A 22,650-nucleotide genomic window follows, 5' to 3' on the forward strand; every position below is an offset into this window, starting at 1 on the left:
GTTCCTTTCTTTTGATATTTCATTTTTTCCAAATTGACTCACGCTTGATTTTGGTCTTCCATGTCCTAATGTTTGATTCCCTGCATCAGGACGTCAGCGTGCGGTCGTCACAGAACGCCACGGGAGGCAACGAAACAAAACAGACATCGTGTTTTTCATCATACATGAAAGTTTGCTGTTCTTGGATCACATTGATTTTATGATTCCCATTCAAAGTACGCAGCCGTTATTCCCGAATGCGCGTGTCCGCGTCTCGGCGAGTTATTGCAAACGCTCCGTCAGCGCAAAGTTGGCCGTACTGATGAAGCTTTAAACTCGATGTGTGTGTGTGTTTATGCATGTGTGCGAGCGCCTTAGTGTTCCTTTCTGACGATGCGCTGTAGCGGATATTGAGATGGATGATCCGTATGCTCTTTATGCCCCATGCATATTTCATATTACGGCAGTCGGGGGGACGGGGGGGGGCGCAGGCGGAGCTTCCACGGCCCGGGTGTTGCACTTTATGAGCGCTCACACCTCTCCAACGTCCTCTTTGAATAAACGGCCGAGCGTGAATAAATACCGCATATTTCATAACGCTTTAGGAAAGACGGACGCATATTGGTGATCCTTCATGCCACCTCCGGAATATCAGCAGCTCCTGAACGGACTCGCCCCGCTGTTTGATTCACGGCGGCTTGCGTCAAAGAAGTAATAACCTGCACTCTTCTCGGGCAATAAACGCCAACGTTGCGAATTTCATGTGCGTTTATGGACTGTAGTCATGGTGTGCTTAACTAATGCTTATTTAGTACTTAGTCTTCTTCAAAAAAACACTTTTTTTTCCCAGGATTCATTGCTGTTAGTTCGTAGTTTGCTTGGCTAGTAGCTAGTTTGACGGCTCTGTGGTTTGTTAGCTTGTTAAATAGAAAGGGTTGATATTTTTACTCTGGATTAATTGCTGTTAGTTTGAGATTAAGAGATTGAATTAGATTATTTCTTTGTTCACAGGCTAACTAGCTTAGCATGTAGCTTTTTATCTTGCTAGCTAGAAAGGGTCTATTTTTACTCTGGATTAATTGCTGTTAGTTTGAGATTGAATTAGATCATTTCATTGTTCACAGGCTAACTAGCTTAGCATGTAGCTTTTTATCTTGCTAGCTAGAAAGGGTCTATTTTTACTCTGGATTAATTGCTGTTTGAGATTGAGAGATTGAATTCGATCATTTCTTTGTTTACAGGCTAACTAGCTTAGCATGTAGCTTTTTATCTTGCTAGCTAGTAAGGGTCTATATTTTTACTCTGGATTAATTGCTGTTAGTTTGAGATTGAGAGATTGAATTTGATCATTTCTTTGTTTACAGGCTAACTAGCTTAGCACGTAGCTTATTATCTTGCTAGCTAGTAAGTGTCAATATTTTTACTCTGAATTAATTGCTGTTTGAGATTGAGAGATTGAATTTGAGCATTTCTTTGTTCACAGGCTAACTAGCTTAGCATGTAGCTTTTTATCTTGCTAGCTAGAAAGGGTCGATATTTTTACTCTGGATTAATTGCTGTTAGTTTGAGACTGAGAGATTGAATTTGATCATTTCTTTGTTCACAGGCTAATTAGCTTAGCATGTAGCTTTTCATCTTGCTAGCTAGTAAGGGTCGATATTTTTACTCTGGATTAATTGCTGTTAGTTTGAGATTGAGAGATTGAATTTGATCATTTCTTTGTTTACAGGCTAACTAGCTTAGCATGTAGCTTTTTATCTTGCTAGCTAGTAAGGGTCGATATTTTTACTCTGAATTAATTGCTGTTAGTTTGAGATTGAGAGATTGAATTTGATCATTTCTTTGTTTACAGGCTAACTAGCTTAGCACGTAGCTTATTATCTTGCTAGCTAGTAAGTGTCAATATTTTTACTCTGAATTAATTGCTGTTTGAGATTGAGAGATTGAATTTGATCATTTCTTTGTTCACAGGCTAACTAGCTTAGCACGTAGCTTTTCATCTTGCTAGCTAGAAAGGGTCGATACTTTTGCTCTGGATTAATTGCTGTTAGTTTGAGATTGAGAGATTGAATTAGATCATTTCTTTGTTTACAGGCTAACTAGCTTAGCATGTAGCTTTTTATCTTGCTAGCTAGAAAGGGTCTATTTTTACTCTGGATTAATTGCTGTTTGAGATTGAGAGATTGAATTCGATCATTTCTTTGTTCACAGGCTAACTAGCTTAGCATGTAGCTTTTTATCTTGCTAGCTAGTAAGGGTCTATATTTTTACTCTGAATTAATTGCTGTTTGAGATTGAGAGATTGAATTTGATCATTTCTTTGTTCACAGGCTAACTAGCTTAGCATGTAGCTTTTTATCTTGCTAGCTAGTAAGGGTCGATATTTTTACTCTGGATTAATTACTGTTAGTTTGATTTTGAGAGATTGAATTAGACCATTTCTTTTTTCACAGGCTAACTAGCTTAGCATGTAGCTTTTTATCTTGCTAGCTAGAAAGGGTCGATATTTTTACTCTGGATTAATTGCTGTTAGTTTGAGATTGAGAGATTGAATTAGATCATTTCATTGTTTACAGGCTAACTAGCTTAGCATGTAGCTTTTTATCTTGCTAGCTAGAAAGGGTCGATATTTTTATTCATTGAAAGTACGGAATACTGTAAGAGTTGTAGGGTTGCCCTTGGATAAGCAGAAGATGATGGATGGATGGATGAGTTCCACCCTCGCAGGGGTGCTACCCTTCCACTAGGTGTACCAGTCGGCTTCTAACTGGTTCCAGCTTGTGTCGGTCAATGGGGCTACGTAAAACCTGATCCGTCATTGGTTTTATCAAGCAACCTTTGTGTCCAAAGTTCAAGCAGTAGTTGTATAGTTTAATTCTCCAGTGCTTCAACGGTTCCTTACGGAGCCCCCCCCCCCCCCCCCCCCCCCCCCCCACCAGTGATGAGACCTCATAAGACATGTCTCATGAGAGGCGCGACGCCGCAAGGATGAAGCAAGTGGTCTCCGTGTGATGTTTTATTGAATACACACTCACACAGGTCTGCACCAATGCACATTTTGCTGACTGTCATGTGATGATTGACAGCTGGCCACCGCACGGAAAGACATATTGACATCAGGAGCGAGGCAGCGGGGAAGGGGGGGGGGGCATGGAAGACGCGTTGACGGGCCAGTGGAGGGAAGACAAGGAGGCTGAGGTGTGGCGGTAGAAGCACGTCAAAAAGATGGAAGCTGAAATATGAAATGGAAGCCGAGATAAGGACGGACGTGGGGGTGGTGGGGGGGGGGGGGGTGAAGAAGGATGTTCACTGATTGACTGTCGAGTCTGACAGGAGCATGCTCACTGGAGAGAATCAACCACAGCAGGAAATACTGACAAGAAAAGCCCCAAAACACACCAGATGGGTTACAGAATACCCTGCCTTTTATTGCCCCTTTAATGCAATCCTATTGGAATGACTTCATGACACCGGTTCACTTCCAAATGGAGTTCAATGGGAAGATGGTTGAAATCGAAAGCGTGGTTTCGCTTTGGCTTTTGACTTTGTGTCAAAAAAAGGAATGTTTGACCAAAATACGATTACAACAACCCCTGACCTTGACTAACAGACCTTTGCTAGTTGGTTAGTTAGCTCAGGGCTCCAGACTTTGACTAAATGGTCTGACTTTGTGATAAAAAGAAAAATATTTTAATTTTAATTTTAATTTTAATTTTAATTTTAATTTTAATTTTAATTTTAATTTTAATTTTAATTTTAATTTTAATTTTAATTTTAATTTTAATTTATTTTAAAATCCATTAAAATCCATTAGTTGAGGTCAGGGGTTGTTGTATTCGTACTTTGGTCAAACATTCCTTTTTTTGACACAAAATTAAAATTAAAATTTAAAATTAAAATTAAAATTAAAATTAAAATTAAAATTAAAATTAAAATTAAAATTAAAATTAAAATTAAAATTAAAATTAAAATTAAAATTAAAATTAAAATTAAAATTAAAATTAAAATTAAAATTAAAATGTTTTAAATTAAAATAAAAAAATTTTAAATTAAAATTTAAATTTTGTGTCAAAAAAAGGAATGTTTGACCAAAATACGAATACAACAACCCCTGACCTCGACTAACAGATTTTAATGGATTTTAAAATTAATTTTAATTAAGTAAAAGAAGACTTTAAAAAACTTAAATTTAAAAAAAGAAAGCAGGAAGTGAACAAATGCAACAGTTACTGATTGTAAAAGTACGAGATGGAGGGGTAGGATTTAATAAGCTTTGCTTCTTCCTACTCCTTTTGGACATGTGGAACTGGGAACTGATTATGGGATGCATTCAATTGGAATCTGATGCATGTTCAAATGAAATAAAACCATAACTATTACCATTAGCATATAAAATATGAGCCAACCAGATAGAAGCATTGACAAGGGACGTCTATTCTACGACTATTCTACCGTCTTTGTTTATACATTTTGCCTGGCTCCACTGTCCATTTGGCGGCATCTAGCTAGCTGATAACTCTCTTTGGTCTACTTTTGTGTAACCCTAAGCATACCAATATGTTTTCATAAAGGGGGCGGGGGGGTGGGAAAGAGGATAAAGAAATGGCACATACGATGCCTGAGATGAAATGACTCTGATCATTGTTTCTCCATTACAATGTTTCGCTCCATTGCTTTCTTGCCGCATAATTATTTTTCTTCATGGAAAATTGAGCGCCGAACTCTTAAATGAACCATCTGTTCTCACTTTCTTTTCGCAACATGTAATTAAGTCGACGCTTCCCAGTGCATCAAAAGATGCTTCAAATGAGAAGAAGAGGTGAAGTCAATGTGACTTCCAAAGACAGTTGTGGTTTAAATATGACTTTTGTTGTAGTACTACTGTATGGAAATTACTACTACTTTGATTAGTTGTTAATGATATGACGGATGGGATGGAACGCAACATATCAAGTTGTTGATGTGCTTCCTGTCTTGTGTCCGCATGGGTCGAGCATATGCTTCCTATTTATTTGCAATGGTTGCGTTTTTTTTTTTTTTCTTCTACAGACATGGAATTCATTATCGTCGGTGGTCGACTTGAGGTTTTAAAAGTGCGTGCCTCTTTCCAATCAGTTTATTTTGGCTCTTCTCCGTATGGATTCATGGAAGAAAATACTTTTATGAAGAAAACCATCTGTCTTGTCGGGTTGATTAATTGTTTTTAACCACAAAAATAAGATGCTTTTTGTCTGAGGTTTTGACTCTTGTAAAAAAAAAAAAAAAAAAGAAAACTAGTAATCAGCACGGACCTCCAGCAAGGTTGAACTTTTCTTGAACTAGAATGCCTGTAAAGCATTAAAAAAAAATATGGAGTTGGGGCAGTTTCTGCAATCAGCAGTGTGCCCTCTGACAAGAACGAGGAAGTTAGAAGGCAGTAGTATTAGCATTTGTGACCAAGAATAACTAAAAAATAGTATAGTCGTCAACATAAACTGTGTGATTTTTGACTGTATATTATTTTTTTAATTTTAATTTTAATTTTAATTTTAATTTTAATTTTAATTTTAATTTTAATTTTAATTTTAATTTTAATTTTAATTTTAATTTTAATTTTAATTTTAATTTTAATTTTAATTTTAATTTTAATTTTAATTTTAATTTTAATTTTAATTGAGTGGAGCCTGCAGCTTAATTTGACTCAACACAGGGAACCTCACCCGTCTTTTTTCACTTAATTAAAATTAAAATTAAAATGTGTATTAATTAATTTAAATTTAAATATATAATTTTAATTTAAAAAAAATTATTCATTAATTTAAATTTAAATATATAATTTTAAATTTTAATTAAAAAAAGACTTTAAAAAACTTAAATTTAAAAAAAAGAAAGCAGGAAGTGAACAAATGTGCGGCCCGTGGCTTAATTTGACTCAACACGGGGAACCTCACCCGTTTTTTTTTACAAAATTAAAATTAAAATAAAAATTAAAATTAAAATTAAAATTAAAAAAAGGAATGTTTGACCAAAATACGATTACAACAACTAGTCGTCAACATAAACTGTGTGATTTTTGACTGTATATTACTTTTTGAATAACATGATGGCCGTCTTTCTTTTAAAAATACATTTAAAAAAAATTTCTCATGACCGGAACGGTGGTTAGGGACCGATGTTGTGACCGAAACTAAATAGAACCCGGATTCCAACTGAAAGACAGGTGTGCTCCCAAGCTTCCTCCAATCATACTGCAGTTAATGCGTTCAGTTCAAACAGGAAGCAGACACAACAAAATAAAACGCAGAACAGGAAGTAACGGCTGGAAAAGAGTCCAAATGTTAAGTTTTGGAGTAACTATCCTACTGATGATGTTTTTGTCAGTATCACCACCCCACCCCCCCCCCCCCCCCCCCCCCGCCCACCATCCACTCGGCTTGGCACGCTACTCTTAGCCTCGCTCTTTGTTCATTTTGCAGCCAAATTGAGACAGAGAAAAAAAAAAAAAAAAAAAAAAACAGTCTCCTCTGGAAAAAATCAGGCCGGAACGCAATTTAGCGCCGTAATAGCTGATGATTTGTGATAATGTGCAGCGGCAGTAAGTGCTACTTAATTAGCCATTAGGGAGGCCAAGGAGGGATGTGGATAAAAAGGCAATGGATGAGCACGAACACCAAGCAATGAACTCCGGTCCCCCCCCACCCCCGAACACCCCACAACCTCTTTTTTTTTTGTCTACAAAAGCGAGGGCTTCATCTGTTGCCATGGAGACTAATGTTGAAAGCCAGCTGTGGTTTTGTCTTGGAAGCCCATTAGGCTTTTTTCAGCTTTAGTCTCCCCAGACCTCCAGTCATGAAAACCCGCGACCTGTGTCCAACTTGTCTTAGATATCAGACTTAGGCTGAATTACTGCGGAAAATTATTCCAAGCGCTTCTTCTGATCTTTTATTAATTTATTTTTTTTACATTTGTAGTACCGTGGAGTACAGTAGCGTTGTCCCCATGGGCGCTTTACCCTCCTCTAAAACGACCCCTTTTAGGTTTTAATGCATAAAAAGAATCACATAATATTTGTTTATTGCATCAAGGATTTTTGACTTTGTCAGGAAACTCTATTTCAACAAAATAAAAACAAAAAAATTATTAAAAAATGGTCTGGTTGAAATGATGACCACTGTATTGTTAGGGTGGGTTTGGACCCGGTTCTAATAATATGACTATAAAGCAATATTTTGAGCCCCAACTGAAATCATAAGTGTACAATTAGCCAACACAATGACAACCAGCTCATTTTCTCATCATGGAAGCTTCAGGGGATTCTCATTTTGACCGCTTTTCCAGTATACCAGTATATATTTCCAGTATACATGTGAGGTGAATTCACTCATTTGACTGATGGCTGATTTCACATTTACAATTTGGATCATGGAAAGAATGGCAAGTTGAAATTATGAAATACATAAGAAAGTCCAAATTATGAGATAGAAAGTCATAATAATGAGATAAAAAAATTAAAATTTTGAGATAAGAAAGTTGAAATTATGAGATAGAAAGTCATAATAATGAGATAAAAAAATTAAAATTTTGAGATAAGAAAGTTGAAATTATGAGATAGAAAGTCATAATAATGAGATAAAAAGACGAGATAAAAAGTTGAAATTGAGATAAAAACTTGAAATCATGAGATAGAAAGTCATAATAATGAGATAAAAAGTTGAAATTTTGAGATGAAGTTGAAATTATGAGATAGAAAGTCATAATAATGAGATAAAAAGTCAAAATAATGAGATAAAAAGTCAAAATAATGAGATAAAAAGTTGAAATTTTGAGATAGAAAGTCATAATATGAGATAAGACAAGATAAAAAAAGTTGACATTTTGAGATAAAAAGTTGAAATAATGAGATAAAAAGTCAAAATTACGAGATAAAAAGTTGAAATTTTGAGATAAAAAAAGTTGAAATTATGAGATAGAAAGTCATAATAATGAGATAAAAAGACAAGATAAAAAGTTGAAATTTTGAGATTAAAAAGTTGAAATTATGAGATAGAAGGTCATAATTAGATAAAAAGTTGAAATATGAGATAAAAAGTCGAAATTACGAGATGAAAAAGAGAGAAAGTCATAATAATGAGATAAAAAGACGAGATAAAAAAGTTGAAATTATGAGATAGAAAGTCATAATAATGAGATAAAAAGACGAGATAAAAAAGTTGAAATTTTAAGATAAAAAAGTTGACATTATGAGCTAGAAAGTCATAATTACGAGATAAAAAGTTGAAATTATGAGATACATAAGAAAGTCGAAATTATGAGATAGAAAATCATAACAATGAGATAAAAAGTTGAAATTATGAGATAAAAAGTTGAAATTTTGAGATAAGAAAGTTGAAATTATGAGATAGAAAGTCATAATAATGAGATAAAAAGCCGAAGTTCAGCGTTTAGAAACCAAAAACGGTTGTCTTCCTTAGTGATGTCTATGAAGGTAGTTCCCATTGGCCTTTGCGGTTTAAGTAAATATTATCTAAGCCAAGAATCTTTTCCTCCTAACTCCCATCATCCTCCTGTCTGGCAAACAATATTTTTTCCTGCGGATCTTTACTTAAACGTGGCTCGGGAGACGGGCTTGAGTAATGTTGTTATGGTTGGAAACGGCGCTTGAGCTCTCTTTTTTTTTTTTTTTCCCCGTAGCGCTGATATCGGAGCCTTTAGCGGCCGACCCAAACATATCAGTCAGGAGGACAGAGTGCCATCGCAGGGAAGCAGCAGGAGGACGGGGAGCCATTGTTATGCGGGACATTGATCAGGATGCCTCCCAACTATCAATCTCCACCAGTGGATTCACTTTTTCTGGCGCGAGCGGGGGGTCAGGGCGGCCCTCGGAATCAATAGGCGGGTCAGAGGGTAATGTCCCGCCGAGTGCTGAGTCTATACGCGGCCGTCCGACTGGATCAGCATCAATCATAGCAGAGCTTTGCCAACAACGCCAAACCCCCCCATCTCGCTCGGTGCGCAGGACCGCCTTCGCTGGCTCGCCACCGCTTCCGCCGTCTGCTCCGCCATCGCTCGTGTCACGGCTGTGGGAACACAAACACCCCCCCCCCCCCCCCCCCCCGCCAGAAATGATTGGAACGTACTTGATAAAACTACAAAGTCAATAAAGAAGCAAATTAAGCACAAAAAAAAAAAAACACACGACTGAGGGTTAAAATCCGCGCTAGTCCCCCATTTTTCTGTACATTTTTTCTTCATATTTTATTTTACATTTTGACGGAAATTCTGTTGGAAGACCCTTGTTTTTTCTTATTTCCCCCCCCAAAAAATCCCATACGATAGTCCGTCGTTTAGCACAGTTAATTAATACCAGACCTAACCACTTCTCCACCGCACGGCCTGCAACATAGTCGTTATTATTCTCCACTGCTTGTCTTGTTTACCTGTTTCGTGTTAAGTTGCTGTGTGATGATGTTTTCCTTTACATAAGTCAGACTGTTACACTGTGACACATTTGGTCGCATACCGGTGACAATTAACTCATATGCTAGCAAACCCGAAAAGACACATTTTTTTATATCGGATGGCCGCATCGTGGCGCTCCGATTGGCCGAATCGTGACAGGCCGCTATACGACGTCATTTGCAGCGTTTGCAGCATTGCCTGCGCGTCCAGGTACATTGGAAACATAGTCAAGGAAGTGCCTTTTTATAACGGATAAAATCCCATTTACGCATATACCGGATATAAATCCCATATATGCGTAAAACGGACATTTTCCGGTATACGCATATAATGGATTTCGCTTATATCGGACAAAACCAGTGGGAACAATTGAATCCGATATATCCGAGGTTTACTGTATTTGTAAATTCTAGTTGGTATTTGGACAAATATGTATTTATAAACATTTTAATGACCATCAAAGCATGCGGGGGTCACTTCAATATTTGTATGTATTTGTATGTATCCCTCATTTATCACTGTTAATTGCTTCCGGACCCAACCTTGATAAGTGAATTTCCACTTTTATTTCAATTTATTTCTACCATGAGCTTCAGCCGGCATTGTTTCGACACCCCGGGTCTAAATGAACCAAATCCAGTGGAACCCGCTCATCACGTCGGGGTCCACCATGTTCAACAAATCGGCCATTTTTCTGGTGTCTGTGGTGAAACTCACAAGAAAATGACTAGCTTTGATTTCGGTGAAAAAGTAGCCGTAAAAGTGCAACCCCGGTTTGAAACATGCACGCCGGCCAATACGGCGCCCAAGATAGCATCCGCATCAAACAACACTTAAATGTGTTTTTAACTTTCATGTGCGCTCACGTGGAACGAGAACACGGAGGCGAGGAGAAAAGAGGATTGCGAGCCGAGGGAGTTGGAGTAGGAAGATTCTCCTCTTGTGTTTGATGCCGGCTTCAGTCATGCTACACATGTCTGGGAGTCTCCATTCAGCGGGGGAGATGTTCACTTCTATCCTCCATTCTGCTGCCTGATTGGAACCGCACACGCGCACACACACACACACACACACACACACACACTATGTTGGTATATCTGTGCTGCAGACTGAGATGAGAATTCCGGCCTCAGGAGGTTTAATGGCTTTTCAATTCTGAATAGCATCAATTGAAACATGGCTGGACTACTTTGACTGTTTTGTGGTGCGTCCTCATTTTTTTCACACACCACCGTGAATGACATTTGTGGCGCCCCCTTGTGGGCTGCGCTAGCATATATGTAGCATCGGACAGGTTTTGTGAACAACTATAACAACATATTTTGCTCAAATTTGACACGCATGTGCTCGCCTGTTCCCTTAAGGTGTGTACCAACTCCGGAGTTGATTCAGCCAAACATTCATTCATTCATTTTCTACCGCTTTTTCCTCACGAGGGTCACGGGGGGTGCTGGAGCCTATCCCAGCTGTCTTCGGGCAAGAGGCGGGGGTACACACCCTGGACTGGTGGCCAGCCAATCACAGGGCACATATAGACAAACAACCATTCACACTCACATTCATACCTATGGACAATTTGGAGTGGCTAATTAACCTAGCATGTTTTTGGAATGTGGGAGGAAACCGGAGTACCCGGAGAAAACCAACGCATGCACGGGGAGAACATGCAAACTCCACACAGAGATGGCCAAGGGTGGAATTGAACCCTGGTCTCCTAGCTGTGAGGTCTGCGCGCTAACCACTCGACCGCCGTACCGCCCATCTTTCAACATATTTTGCTCAAATTTGACACGCATGTGCTTGCCGGTTCCCTTAAGGTGTGTACCAACTCCGGAGTTGATTCAGCCAAACATTAAAAAGTTATCGTCAGTGGACGATCCATTTTCAGAAGAATTCTACGAAAATAATTGTGCGTTTTTATTCCAAAGGTGATTTAAAAACAAAAAAAAAACAGTTCACAGCTAGGGGGTGATAATTGGGTCCTTCAGTCAAAACAAAATTCATTCATTCATTTTCTACCGCTTTTCCTCACGAGGAGAACATGCAAACTCCACACAGGGTGGAATTGAACCCTGGTCTCCTAGCTGTGAAGTCTGTGCGCTAACCACTCAACCGCCGTGCCGCCCATCTTTCAATATATTTTGCTCAAATTTGACACGCATGTGCTCGCCGGTCCCCTTAAGGTGTGTGTACCAACTCCGGAGTTGATTCAGCCAAACATTCATTCATTCATTTTCTACCGCTTTTTCCTCACGAGGGTCGCGGGGGGTGCTGGAGCCTATCCCAGCTGTCTTCGGGCAAGAGGCGGGGGTACACACCCTGGACTGGTGGCCAGCCAATCACAGGGCACATATAGACAAACAACCATTCACACTCACATTCATACCTATGGACAATTTGGAGTCGCTAATTAACCTAGCATGTTTTTGGAATGTGGGAGGAAACCGGAGTACCCGGAAGAAACCCACGAGGAGAACATGCAAACTCCACACAGAGATGGCCAAGGGTGGAATTGAACCCTGGTCTCCTAGCTGTGAGGTCTGCGCGCTAACCACTCGACCGCCGTACCGCCCGTCTTTCAACATATTTTGCTCAAATTTGACACGCATGTGTTTGACGGTCCCCTTAAGGTGTGTGTACCAACTCCGGAGTTGATTCAGCCAAACATGAAAAAGTTCAAATAAAAAAGAACCCTGGTCTCCTAGCTTTGAGGTCTGCGCGCTAACCACTCGACCACCATACCGCCCGTCTTTCAACATATTTTGCTCAAATTTGACACGCATGTGTTCGCCGGTCCCCTTAAGGTGTGTGTACCAACTCCGGAGTTGATTCAGCCAAACATGAAAAAGTTCATTGAAATCAAAAATTCATTCATTCATTTTCTACCGCTTTTTCCTCACGAGGAGAACATGCAAACTCCACACAGGGTGGAATTGAACCCTGGTCTCCTAGCTGTGAGGTCTGCGCGCTAACCACTCGACCACCGTGCCGCCCCAAAACAAAATTATGTGAGAAATTTCAAGTCGGTGTGTGAAATTTGGGATTTCATAACGGCGCCACCATGTGGCATAATTGTCGGAAAAATAATAACACATGCAACACAGCAGGTGTGCATATTTTGGAAAATGTAACTTACACAAATACGTACATCTCATTATGCAAATAATTCATGTGTATAATTCTGGGATGGGCATAATAATCAATGAACTGATCGTTAACCATTTGCTTATTTGCTCACATTATGGATACAGGAGTTCAGAACCAATGCAAAGCGAGATTGCCCCGCGCTAATGGAACAATTAGCGCATCCAATTTCCCCCGTTAGTTTTAGTCGTAGGAGGTGGTCGGCTCGTTATGCCCGCTTGTATCCTCCATTGTAACTGCTAAGGTATAATTGAGCGTGGACATAATTAGACGGATTCATTAGTAACACATCAATGTATGTCTTAATGGCTCAGCTCAACTGACGGGGCGTCTCATTTGGTGTGTGTGTGTGTGTGTGTGTGTGTGTGTGTGTGTGTGTGTGTGTGTGTGTGTGTGTGTGATCACACCCGTTAGTCATGCAGGGATGGCATTGTGTATTATTCGAATAAATAAGCTTTAATTGGGCAATCTCGGTGCCAAACGAGTAGTGCAACTCTAAAAAAAAAATAATAATAATAAAAAAAAATACACAACTGCGGGTTAAAATCTGCGCTAGTCGCCCATTTTTCTGTAAATTTTTTCTAAATATTTTATTTTACATTTTGACGGAAATTCTGTTGGAATTCTGTTTCCCTTATTTTCCAGAAAAAAACATTCCCATACGATAGTCCCATGTTTAGCACAGTTAATTAATACCAGACCTAACCACTTCTCCACCGCGCGGCCTGCAACATAGTTGTTATTATTCTCCACTGCTTCTCTTATATTTACCTGTTTCATGTTAAGTCGCTGCGTGATGATGTTAGCCTTTTCTTGTATGACATAAGCCAAAAAACTGTTACGTTGAGTAATGACCTGCGATTTCAATCGGCCTGGGTTATAAGCCATGATCGTTTCCTGCCAAGGGAACTTCATTAGCCGCCTGCATTAGCTCGGGGCTAAGTGCTACATATGATACAGTAGGAGCTTAAACAATTACCGCAGATAGACATTATCTCCCTATACAATACTAGACACTTAAATTCCCAAACGATGCTTTTATTAGCCGGTTACATGTGTAATTCAATCATGCACGGTCGAGCTCGTTATCGTTATCGTTCTTGTCTTGCTAATGGTCTCCATGCCAATTTTTCAAGGCCGCTGATAAGATTATTTGAATATTTCCAATTAAGGAAGTCTGCCTTTCATTGACGCGGAGCTTTTAATAAGCCACTGCACAAAATGTACCTTGTAATACGGCGTCTCACCTGAGAGTGTGGTAAAAAGGGCACCGGTGAGCTTTTATGCAGCAAGTAGCAAAGACTCGTTAAGCCAGGAAATAATGGAGACGGAGTAAATCCGCCGGGCGCCAACGGACGCCAATTGTTGGGCTAAATGAAGCATTGTCCAGCATCAAAGTTGCTACATGAACTGAAATAGAAATATGAGACCCATTCAAAGACGTAGCGTGTCGGTAATGCTACTGTAATGTTAGCTGAGACACACAAGCACCAGATCTGATCGCTGGAACAACAGGCTTTTATTGTTTTTTTATTGTTGTGTTTGAATTATCACTTAACAGGCACCATTATCCCTAGCCTAGGCTAACCCACGCTATGCTAAAACTCAACTTTGAACCCCCAACGCCACTTCCTGTCCGCCCCCAACTCAGCTCCCCGAGCACATGTACAGCAACATACATGGGTAGAAGTTTTATTTATATTTATTATATTTTTTAATATATTTTTTAATTTTTTTAATATTTATTATTTATATTATATTTATTTAAATATTAATATATTATATTTTATTTATTTATTTATTATTAATAATATTTATATTATTTATTTATTCATTCATTTATATTTACATCTTATTATTTCCACTTTATTGGGTAATGAGAGTGTCAAGGTGACTATAGGGGTGTTATTTCATGCCTAGAGGTCTCTAATGTTAAAATGCATTTAGGTCCTAAACAGGTTTTCTATGCTCTAACTGCAAAAATATTCCATTTATAAATATGGAATCCTGATCAGGGTTGTGTCTGGAACCAATTAACCATGATAAATGAGGGAGTAGTGGAAATGACATTTTAGTGGAGACACTGATACAGACCCCCCCCGTACCTCACCCCCCCCTCGTTCTTGCTCAGCATCAACACACAAGCATCACTTTTGCCGGAGAGGAAATGAGAAGTGATCCGACACAAACTCCACTTTGTTTCCTTCCTTTTTCCCTCCCTCTTATTTCCCAGGAGTGCTATTATTTGATAAACTCCACTGAGGCAAATAAAAAATCCATTAGGGCATTTTGAAAAGAACGCAAAAATCAATTTCTAAATGGATGCTTATGCACACACACACATGCAAACACACACACACACGTTTATGGAAAATGTGTTATTTTTGAAATGCAAATGCTCGCTAAAGAAATGTGATCCCGAGGATTAAGATTGCGTAGGGAAACGGGCTCTCCACCGACATCCAGCGGCATCGCTCTATTCTCAATAGCGAAGGTAAACATCATCAGAGAGCATATTTGATGAAAACTTTGACTTTATTTATTGTTATTTATTGTCGTTTGTCACATCGTGTGTTGCTTTGTTGCTTTTTAAGGAAGCTATATTAAATAGAACTTGGCTACTTTTGCATGCAAGTGCGTTGTCTATTAAAATGACTTAAATAACGTATCCTTGTTTACGTACTACGCATGCTAACGGGGTGTATGTATGTATATGTATGTAGACACGACCGTCCTAGCCCCCCGCCATGTAGTCTGAAGTCCTGAAGTCGCCGCTTCACTGTTGATACTGACACTGCTTTTTGACGGCTACTATTGTAAGTGCAGCTGCCAGGTGAGGCGTTTTTCTGTCCTTGTTAGACTCAGTTTGTGCTGCTCTATGAAGGGAGTAGTTAACAGCATGGTAAGAGATTTTAGTTTAGATTTTTAGATAGGTTTTCTAATAATGTATTAGCATTATAAAATGATGAACTTGCTTAGCATGATTAGCAGCCATACCAGGAGATTGATGCAGAGGACTGACAGTTGTTGATAGTAGCAAAAATGTAGATCCTTCTTTGAAAATCATCTGATTCATTTTAATTGTTTGTGAAATTGATAAAAAAATGTTAGTGAAATGCATAAAAATTAGTTTTTCTTTGGAAAACAAAGAAATTTTGCCAGTGATCCCAAATTTTGGAGCGGTCGTATACGTATGTTTATGATCATGAACTTCTTTTTCATACTTCATTTCATACTTTTTCAAACTTCATACAGTTTTCTTGGGCTCGTACGACGCCCATCAGCCTTCCATCATTTCCTCCATAAGTACGACACACTTGCAAGTACCCTACTTCAAACAAAGATGGCCGCCGTCGGTCCTTTCAAACCATCCTTCTTCTATGTCCAAAATGGGACAAATTTGTGTCCTCCAAAGAGAGATCTTTATCGTGACCTGAAGGGTTCCTTGGGTTGTTCTTCTAGGTACACGGTGTCCTGTCTTTGGAGCGTACCAACTCCTGTCTGGAGGTGTCGGCATTGTTGAGAAATTGCTATTTTTTTTAATATTTTGGCTTTATTCTTGTAAAATGACAGCTGATTTTATGCTAAAATGACTTAATGTTTTTCACATAATTTTTCTCGTTAGAGTAAAACTAATGATGATTAGGTGTATATGTAGCATGCATGCTAGCATGTCATCATAAGGGGTTCCATAAACATGGTGGTAACTTCCCGTAACTTAGACATAGTAGTCCTTTATTTAAGTATCATTTTTTTATTTTTATTATTTTTTTTCTTGTCTTTGGGAATGAGGCAGGGGTACACCCTGGACTGGTTGCCAGCCAATCTTTGTTTTGTTTAGTCTGGATTACATAGTACTACGACTTTAAAGATATATCATCTTTTTTCTTTAACGTTTCAAAGTTATGCTACTAAAATGATGCTATTTTTTATCGTTTTTGTGAAATCAAGACTTGTTCTTTAGCATTTATAGCATTTTTCTCTTAATATTTTGACTTTATTCTTGTAAAATTCCTGCATTTTTTGTCCAATTTTCATAGTTTTTTTTTTTTTTTGGTAAATTATATATTTTAGAATATGCCACGGGCCAACAAAAAACAAATGACCTCTGGGCCGCATTTTGGACACCCCTGAGTTAAAAGGTTTCAACATGTGAAAATGACATAACCAAGGTCTACTAAGAAGAAAAAAAAGAAAAAAGGTGAAATAAAGAAAAAAAAGTATAATTTTCCATCTTCTTGTTTAGTATTTATGATAGTCGCTGTGCCAGATTGGCTCCAGATTGTCAAATTTAAATCGCATCTTTGCATGACCGTCCCTTTTAGATTTGCTTTTCAGCTCTTCAATACAGTTTAGAAGATTAAAGTTCATCGCTTGGTTGTCACACACACACTTACATACACACACACACACTTACATACACACGCTTACATACACAAATGCTTGTTCAAAGGCAAATCAGGTACACACACACACACACACACACACAGTAGGGATTGTAAAAGCTGCTTTTATCTTAAGGCAGGGATTTGCTTCTAGATTACCGGAGATGCTCCGAGCTCATTTCCCTGCCTTTTGTTTTCTCCCCTGCTATTCTTTGAAAGCGCTAAAACTCTCCATTTGGCGTATTTTTGGCTCCCGCTGCTCCCTTGGTTGATCTGCATTCCGGGCCTCCCCGGTGGAACCCAACTCATCCACACTCCATCTCGCATCCTTTTCTTCTGCAATCTCTATAAATGTCACTTCAAACTCCCTTCAAGCGTTTTACGCTGTTTTGTTTACGTTTTGAGTGAGAAAGCGCCTCGGCGGTGAGCGAGAGGAGACGAGAGCACCTTGACCTTTAACCCCGACCGTATTGGCTCTGTTTTTGCTGACTGTAAAAGTCAGTTGTAAACAACAGAAGGAAGAGTGGAGAAAGGTGGTGTTAACCTTCCTCTTATGTTAGCTTTCTGGTATCATCTCTTATGTTAGCTTTCTGGTATCATCTCTTATGTTAGCTTTCTGGTATCGTCTCTTATGTTAGCTTTCTGGTATCGTCTCTTATGTTAGCTTTCTGGTATCATCTCTTATGTTAGCTTTCTGGTATCATCTCTTATGTTAGCTTTCTGGTATCATCTCTTATGTTAGCTTTCTGGTATCATCTCTTATGTTAGCTTTCTGGTATCATCTCTTATGTTAGCTTTCTGGTATCATCTCTTATGTTAGCTTTCTGGTATCATCTCTTATGTTAGCTTTCTGGTATCGTCTCTTATGTTAGCTTTCTGGTATCGTCTCTTATGTTAGCTTTCTGGTATCATCTCTTATGTTAGCTTTCTGGTATCATCTCTTATGTTAGCTTTCTGGTATCATCTCTTATGTTAGCTTTCTGGTATCATCTCTTATGTTAGCTTTCTGGTATCATCTCTTATGTTAGCTTTCTGGTATCATCTCTATGTTAGCGGGTCGGTTTTTGACCCGTGTATTAAATCAGCTATAAAATACACTAAAAACAATAACCATCAAATTTGCTTCCTGTGTCTTGGTTACCTTCTTAGGCTTCCTCATACATGAAAATGTTGCTTTTAATACTTTTGGTGTGGGCATTTTTGTCACTATACCCCTCCATTTCAATTTCCAAAAATGGTAAAATGACCCTCAAAAGAATCATATTAATAATAATAATTGTTTCCTGGCTATTACTGAGAGCTATAGAACATATCTCTTTTGATTTATTTTCTCATTTTAGTATTAATCACTAATCACTTTTGACCCATAATATATTCATTTCAAGAAAAGGTAGAAAAAGTGATTGTTTTCAGCAACACAACTTTAGTATCAACTGCAATCAAAAAGCAGAACAGGTCCAGATCTTGGTTCTCTGTACTTCTTGACATTCTTTCCATCATCCAAATTGTAAATGTGAAATCAGCCATCAGTCAAATGAGTGAAAAAACTGCAACTTTTTATCTCCTAATTTTGACTTTTTATCTCATTATTATGACTTTCTATCTCATAATTTCAACTTTCTTATCTCAAAATTTCAACTTTTTATCTTGTAATTTTGACTTTTTATCTCATTATTTCAACTTTTTATCTCATTATTATGACTTTCTATCTCATAATTCCGACTTTCTTATGTATCTCGTAATTTTGACTTTCTATCTCATAATTTCAACTTTCTTATCTCAAAATTTCACCTTTTTATCTCATAATTTTGACATTTTATCACATTATTTCAACTTTTTATCTCATTATTTCGACTTTTTCTCATTATTTCGACTTTTTATCTCATTATTATGACTTTCTACCTCATAATTTCAACTTTTTTTATCTCAAAATTTCAACTTTTTTATCTTGTCTTTTTATCTCATTATTTCAACTTTTTATCTCATTGTTATGACTTTCTATCTCATAATTCCGACTTTCTTATGTAACTCATAATTTCAGCTTTTTATCTCGTAATTTTGACTTTCTATCTCATAATTTCAACTTTCTTATCTCAAAATTTCACCTTTTTATCTCATAATTTTGACTTTTTATCTCATTATATCAACTTATTATCTCATTATTACAACTTTTTATCTCATTATTATGACTTTCTATCTCATAATTTCAACTTTTTTTATCTCAAAATTTCAACTTTTTTATCTCGTCTTTTTATCTCATTATTATGACTTTCTTATCTCAAAATTTCAACTTTTTATCTCGTAATTTTGACTTTCTATCTCATAATTTCAACTTTCTTATCTCAAAATTTCACCTTTTTATCTCATAATTTTGACTTTTTATCTCATTATTTCAACTTTTTATCTCATTATTATGACTTTCTATCTCAAAATTTCGACTTTATCTCGTAATTTCGACTTTTTATCTCATTAGTTCAACTTTTTATCTCATTATTCTGACTTTCTATCTCATAATTTGGACTTTCTTATGTATCTCCTAATTTCAACTTGCCATTCTTTCCATGATCCAAATTGTAAATGTGACATCAGCCACCAGTCAAATGAGTGAATCCACCTCACATGTATACTGGAAATATATACTGGTATACTGGAAAAGCGGTCAAAATGAGAATCCCCTGAAGCTTCCATGATGAGAAAATGACCTGTTTGTCATTGTGTTGGCTAATTGGACGCTTATGATTTCAGTTGGGGCTCCAAATATTGCTTTATAGTCATATTATTAGGACCGGGTCCAAACCCACCCTAACAACACAGTGGTCATCATTTCAACCAGACCATTTTTTAATATTTTTTTTGTTTTTATGTTGTTGAAATAGAGTTTCCTGACAAAGTCAAAAATCCTTGATGCAATAAACAAATATTATGTGATTCTTTTTATGCATTGAAATGTAAAACGGTGGAAGGTTAAAAGTAGAAGAGTTGCTTGTTCATTCCTTCCTTCCCTTTGCAGCTGCTTGATTAAACAGCCACTGTATGTCTGCATTGCGCATTATTATAAAGCCAGGACCAAAAATCCACACATTATCTTGGGAGAAGAGAGGCGAGCAGAGAGGCAGGACAAGGATGGATGCTCATCATTTCATTATCCCCTCATGTTCTTGTAAAAAAAAAAAAAAAAAAAAAGCGACATGGAGGGAAGAGCAAGTGAGAGGTGATGGAGGCAGGAGAAGACACCGAGAGTAGTGTTTCGATCTTCATTTAATAACTGAATAATAATCTCCCCGGAGAGCTGACCTAGAAGCAGCGAGGAGAGACTGGTGGATGACGTCACTCTGCTGCCCTCTTGTGGCTCAACAGTGCAGCGCCTTCTTAATGGCACGTGATGAAACTTCATTTCCGGGTATCGAGCCAAGGGGGGAAACAGCTTATTTTTCATTTTGTCACACAAATGACACACGGACACACAATCCCATCTTATTCTCCTGTCAGAAGTAGTCTTTTTCTTTAAGGTTTGATGCCGATATATGAGCTTTGTGCTGTGACGTTGATGGCTGACGTGAGTAGAGTGTTGCGTTCAGGTTGATGTACGATCTTTGGGATTTGGGGATGCCAGAAGAAGAGGAAACTGTGGCTCTTGGGTCCTGAGTCCGTTCTGAGGAGCTAGCGACACTTTCTTTACCTAATACACACACACACACCTGCTTTATGATATTAATAACTCTATAGAAATAGCTCAGGGCTAATGCAGGACACCAAACTGCGTCTAAATCAGGGGTCTCAAACTCACAGCCCGCGGGCAAAATGCGGCCCGCCGGACGCTAGTTTGAGGCCCCCGCCTTGATATGAAAGTTTAATTTGTTTAATTTGTTTTTTGATTTGCTTATTTATTTTCCCATCTTATTTTATGTTGAAAAATAAAAAATTACATTAAACATTTATTTAATAATTTAATAAATAAAAATTAATTTGTTCATTTGTTTCATTTTTTTGATTTGCTTATTTATTTGTCCATCTTATTTTGTGTCAAAAAATAAAAATTAAGATTAAGCATTTATTTAATAATAAATAAAAATTAATTTGTTTCACTTGTTTCATTTGTTTTTTGATTTGCTTATTTATTTTTCCATCTTATTTTGTGTCAAAAAATAAAAATTAATATTAAGCATTTATTTAATAATAAATAAAAATTAATTTGTTTCACTTGTTTCATTTGTTTTTTGATTTGCTTATTTATTTTTCCATCTTATTTTGTGTCGAAAAATAAAAAAATAACATTAAACATTTATTTAATAATTTAATAATAAATAAAAATTAATTTATAATAATTTATAACAAATTTTTATAATTTAATGTTTTATCAGAGCTTTTGCAAAGAACCAAAGCAATGAAAAATTGGAGGGTATAGCAGAAGCATTGAAGACTATTATATTATATATATTTATTAATATTTAATATAATTAATATTTATTAATATTTTTATTATATTTTTAAGATTTTTTTTTTTTTTAGTTTTTTGTTTTTTTTAACCTGATGCGGCCTAGCCTCACCCAGACCCTAGCTCCAGTGGCCCCCAGGTAAATTGAGTTTGAGACCCCTGGTCTAAATTGTCGCATTTGGGACTAAAATGTGAGACAGGAAGTCCACTCGCGCATGAAAAATAGCGTCCTGTGTCGTCAACCGTCAGTTATGTTGTTGACAGTTCGGCCATTTTGTTTTCTCCGTTGTGTCCAGTCTCCGGCGTGAAGGCTACACCATGCAGGTGAACGTCAACGACTACCTGGACATCTACTGCCCGCACTACAACGACAGCCAGCGCATGGTGGGCACCAGCGAGCAGTACGTCCTCTACATGGTCAGTTACCGCGGCTACAGGAGCTGCGACCCCCAGATGGGCTTCAAGAGGTGGGAGTGCAACCGACCCCACGCCCCCCACGCGCCCATCAAGTTCTCCGAGAAGTTCCAACGCTACAGCGCCTTCTCGCTAGGCTACGAGTTCCACGTTGGACAGGAGTACTACTACATCTGTGAGTGGCGTCCCAGGATGTTGCCTGAACACTCTTATGGAATATCTTGTCCGGAATAATTTGGAGCTACAGAACCAATGCTATGGCGTGGCTGTAGGCAACCCCCTGATGTTGTTTTTAATAACTCCATTAGATGTCGCTGTATTTGAAGTATGCTAAGTGAGTGTCATGGCCACCATTACAACATTAGATTAGAGCCCTCTATACATAAAATAGCACCCCTATGGTCACCTTTACCCAATATAGTAGACACAATAAAAGAAAATAAGCCATTTAAGACATAAATACGACTCATGCTTGTGTGTTGCTGCGTTCGGGTGCTGAGTTTGGATCCGACAGGAAGTGAGGTTTAGCTTAGCGTAGCCTGTGCAGGGATTATTGTGATCTGTTGTGAGGTCATGCAAACCTACAGTATCGTCAAAGACTTGGACTTTGACATCATAGACTTAGGACGTAAAATAATAATAATTATATTATATAAAATATTATATTAATATAATAAATATAATATTATAATTCATATATTAATATTTATTATGTAATAATGTTAATATATTATTAGTATGTTATTTATATTTAATATTTTATTTATTTTTATATATATTTATTATATATATTAATTATTATTATAATATTAATATTATATTAAATAATTGCTAAAAAATTAAATATGCCTATTT

At 37.5% G+C, this 22,650-nt stretch overlaps 1 protein-coding gene across 3 annotated transcripts in view; it reads left to right on the forward strand.

Moving 5' to 3' along the window:
- The window catches only part of efna3b (ephrin-A3b), an 83,595-nt gene that overhangs the window by 41,216 nt on the left and 19,729 nt on the right, over positions 1 to 22,650 (forward strand). For 2 of the 3 annotated variants that reach the window (XM_058084031.1, XM_058084032.1), the window contains exon 3: positions 21,678 to 21,970. In XM_058084031.1, coding sequence (XP_057940014.1) covers positions 21,678 to 21,970 — 293 coding nt within the window. Of the gene's footprint in view, positions 1 to 20,169; positions 20,503 to 21,677; positions 21,971 to 22,650 lie in introns of those variants that run through there. The other variant, XM_058084034.1, reaches the window with a different exon arrangement.

Source organism: Doryrhamphus excisus, chromosome 10 (genome assembly GCF_030265055.1).
Source record: "Doryrhamphus excisus isolate RoL2022-K1 chromosome 10, RoL_Dexc_1.0, whole genome shotgun sequence".
Lineage (NCBI taxonomy): Eukaryota > Metazoa > Chordata > Actinopteri > Syngnathiformes > Syngnathidae > Doryrhamphus > Doryrhamphus excisus.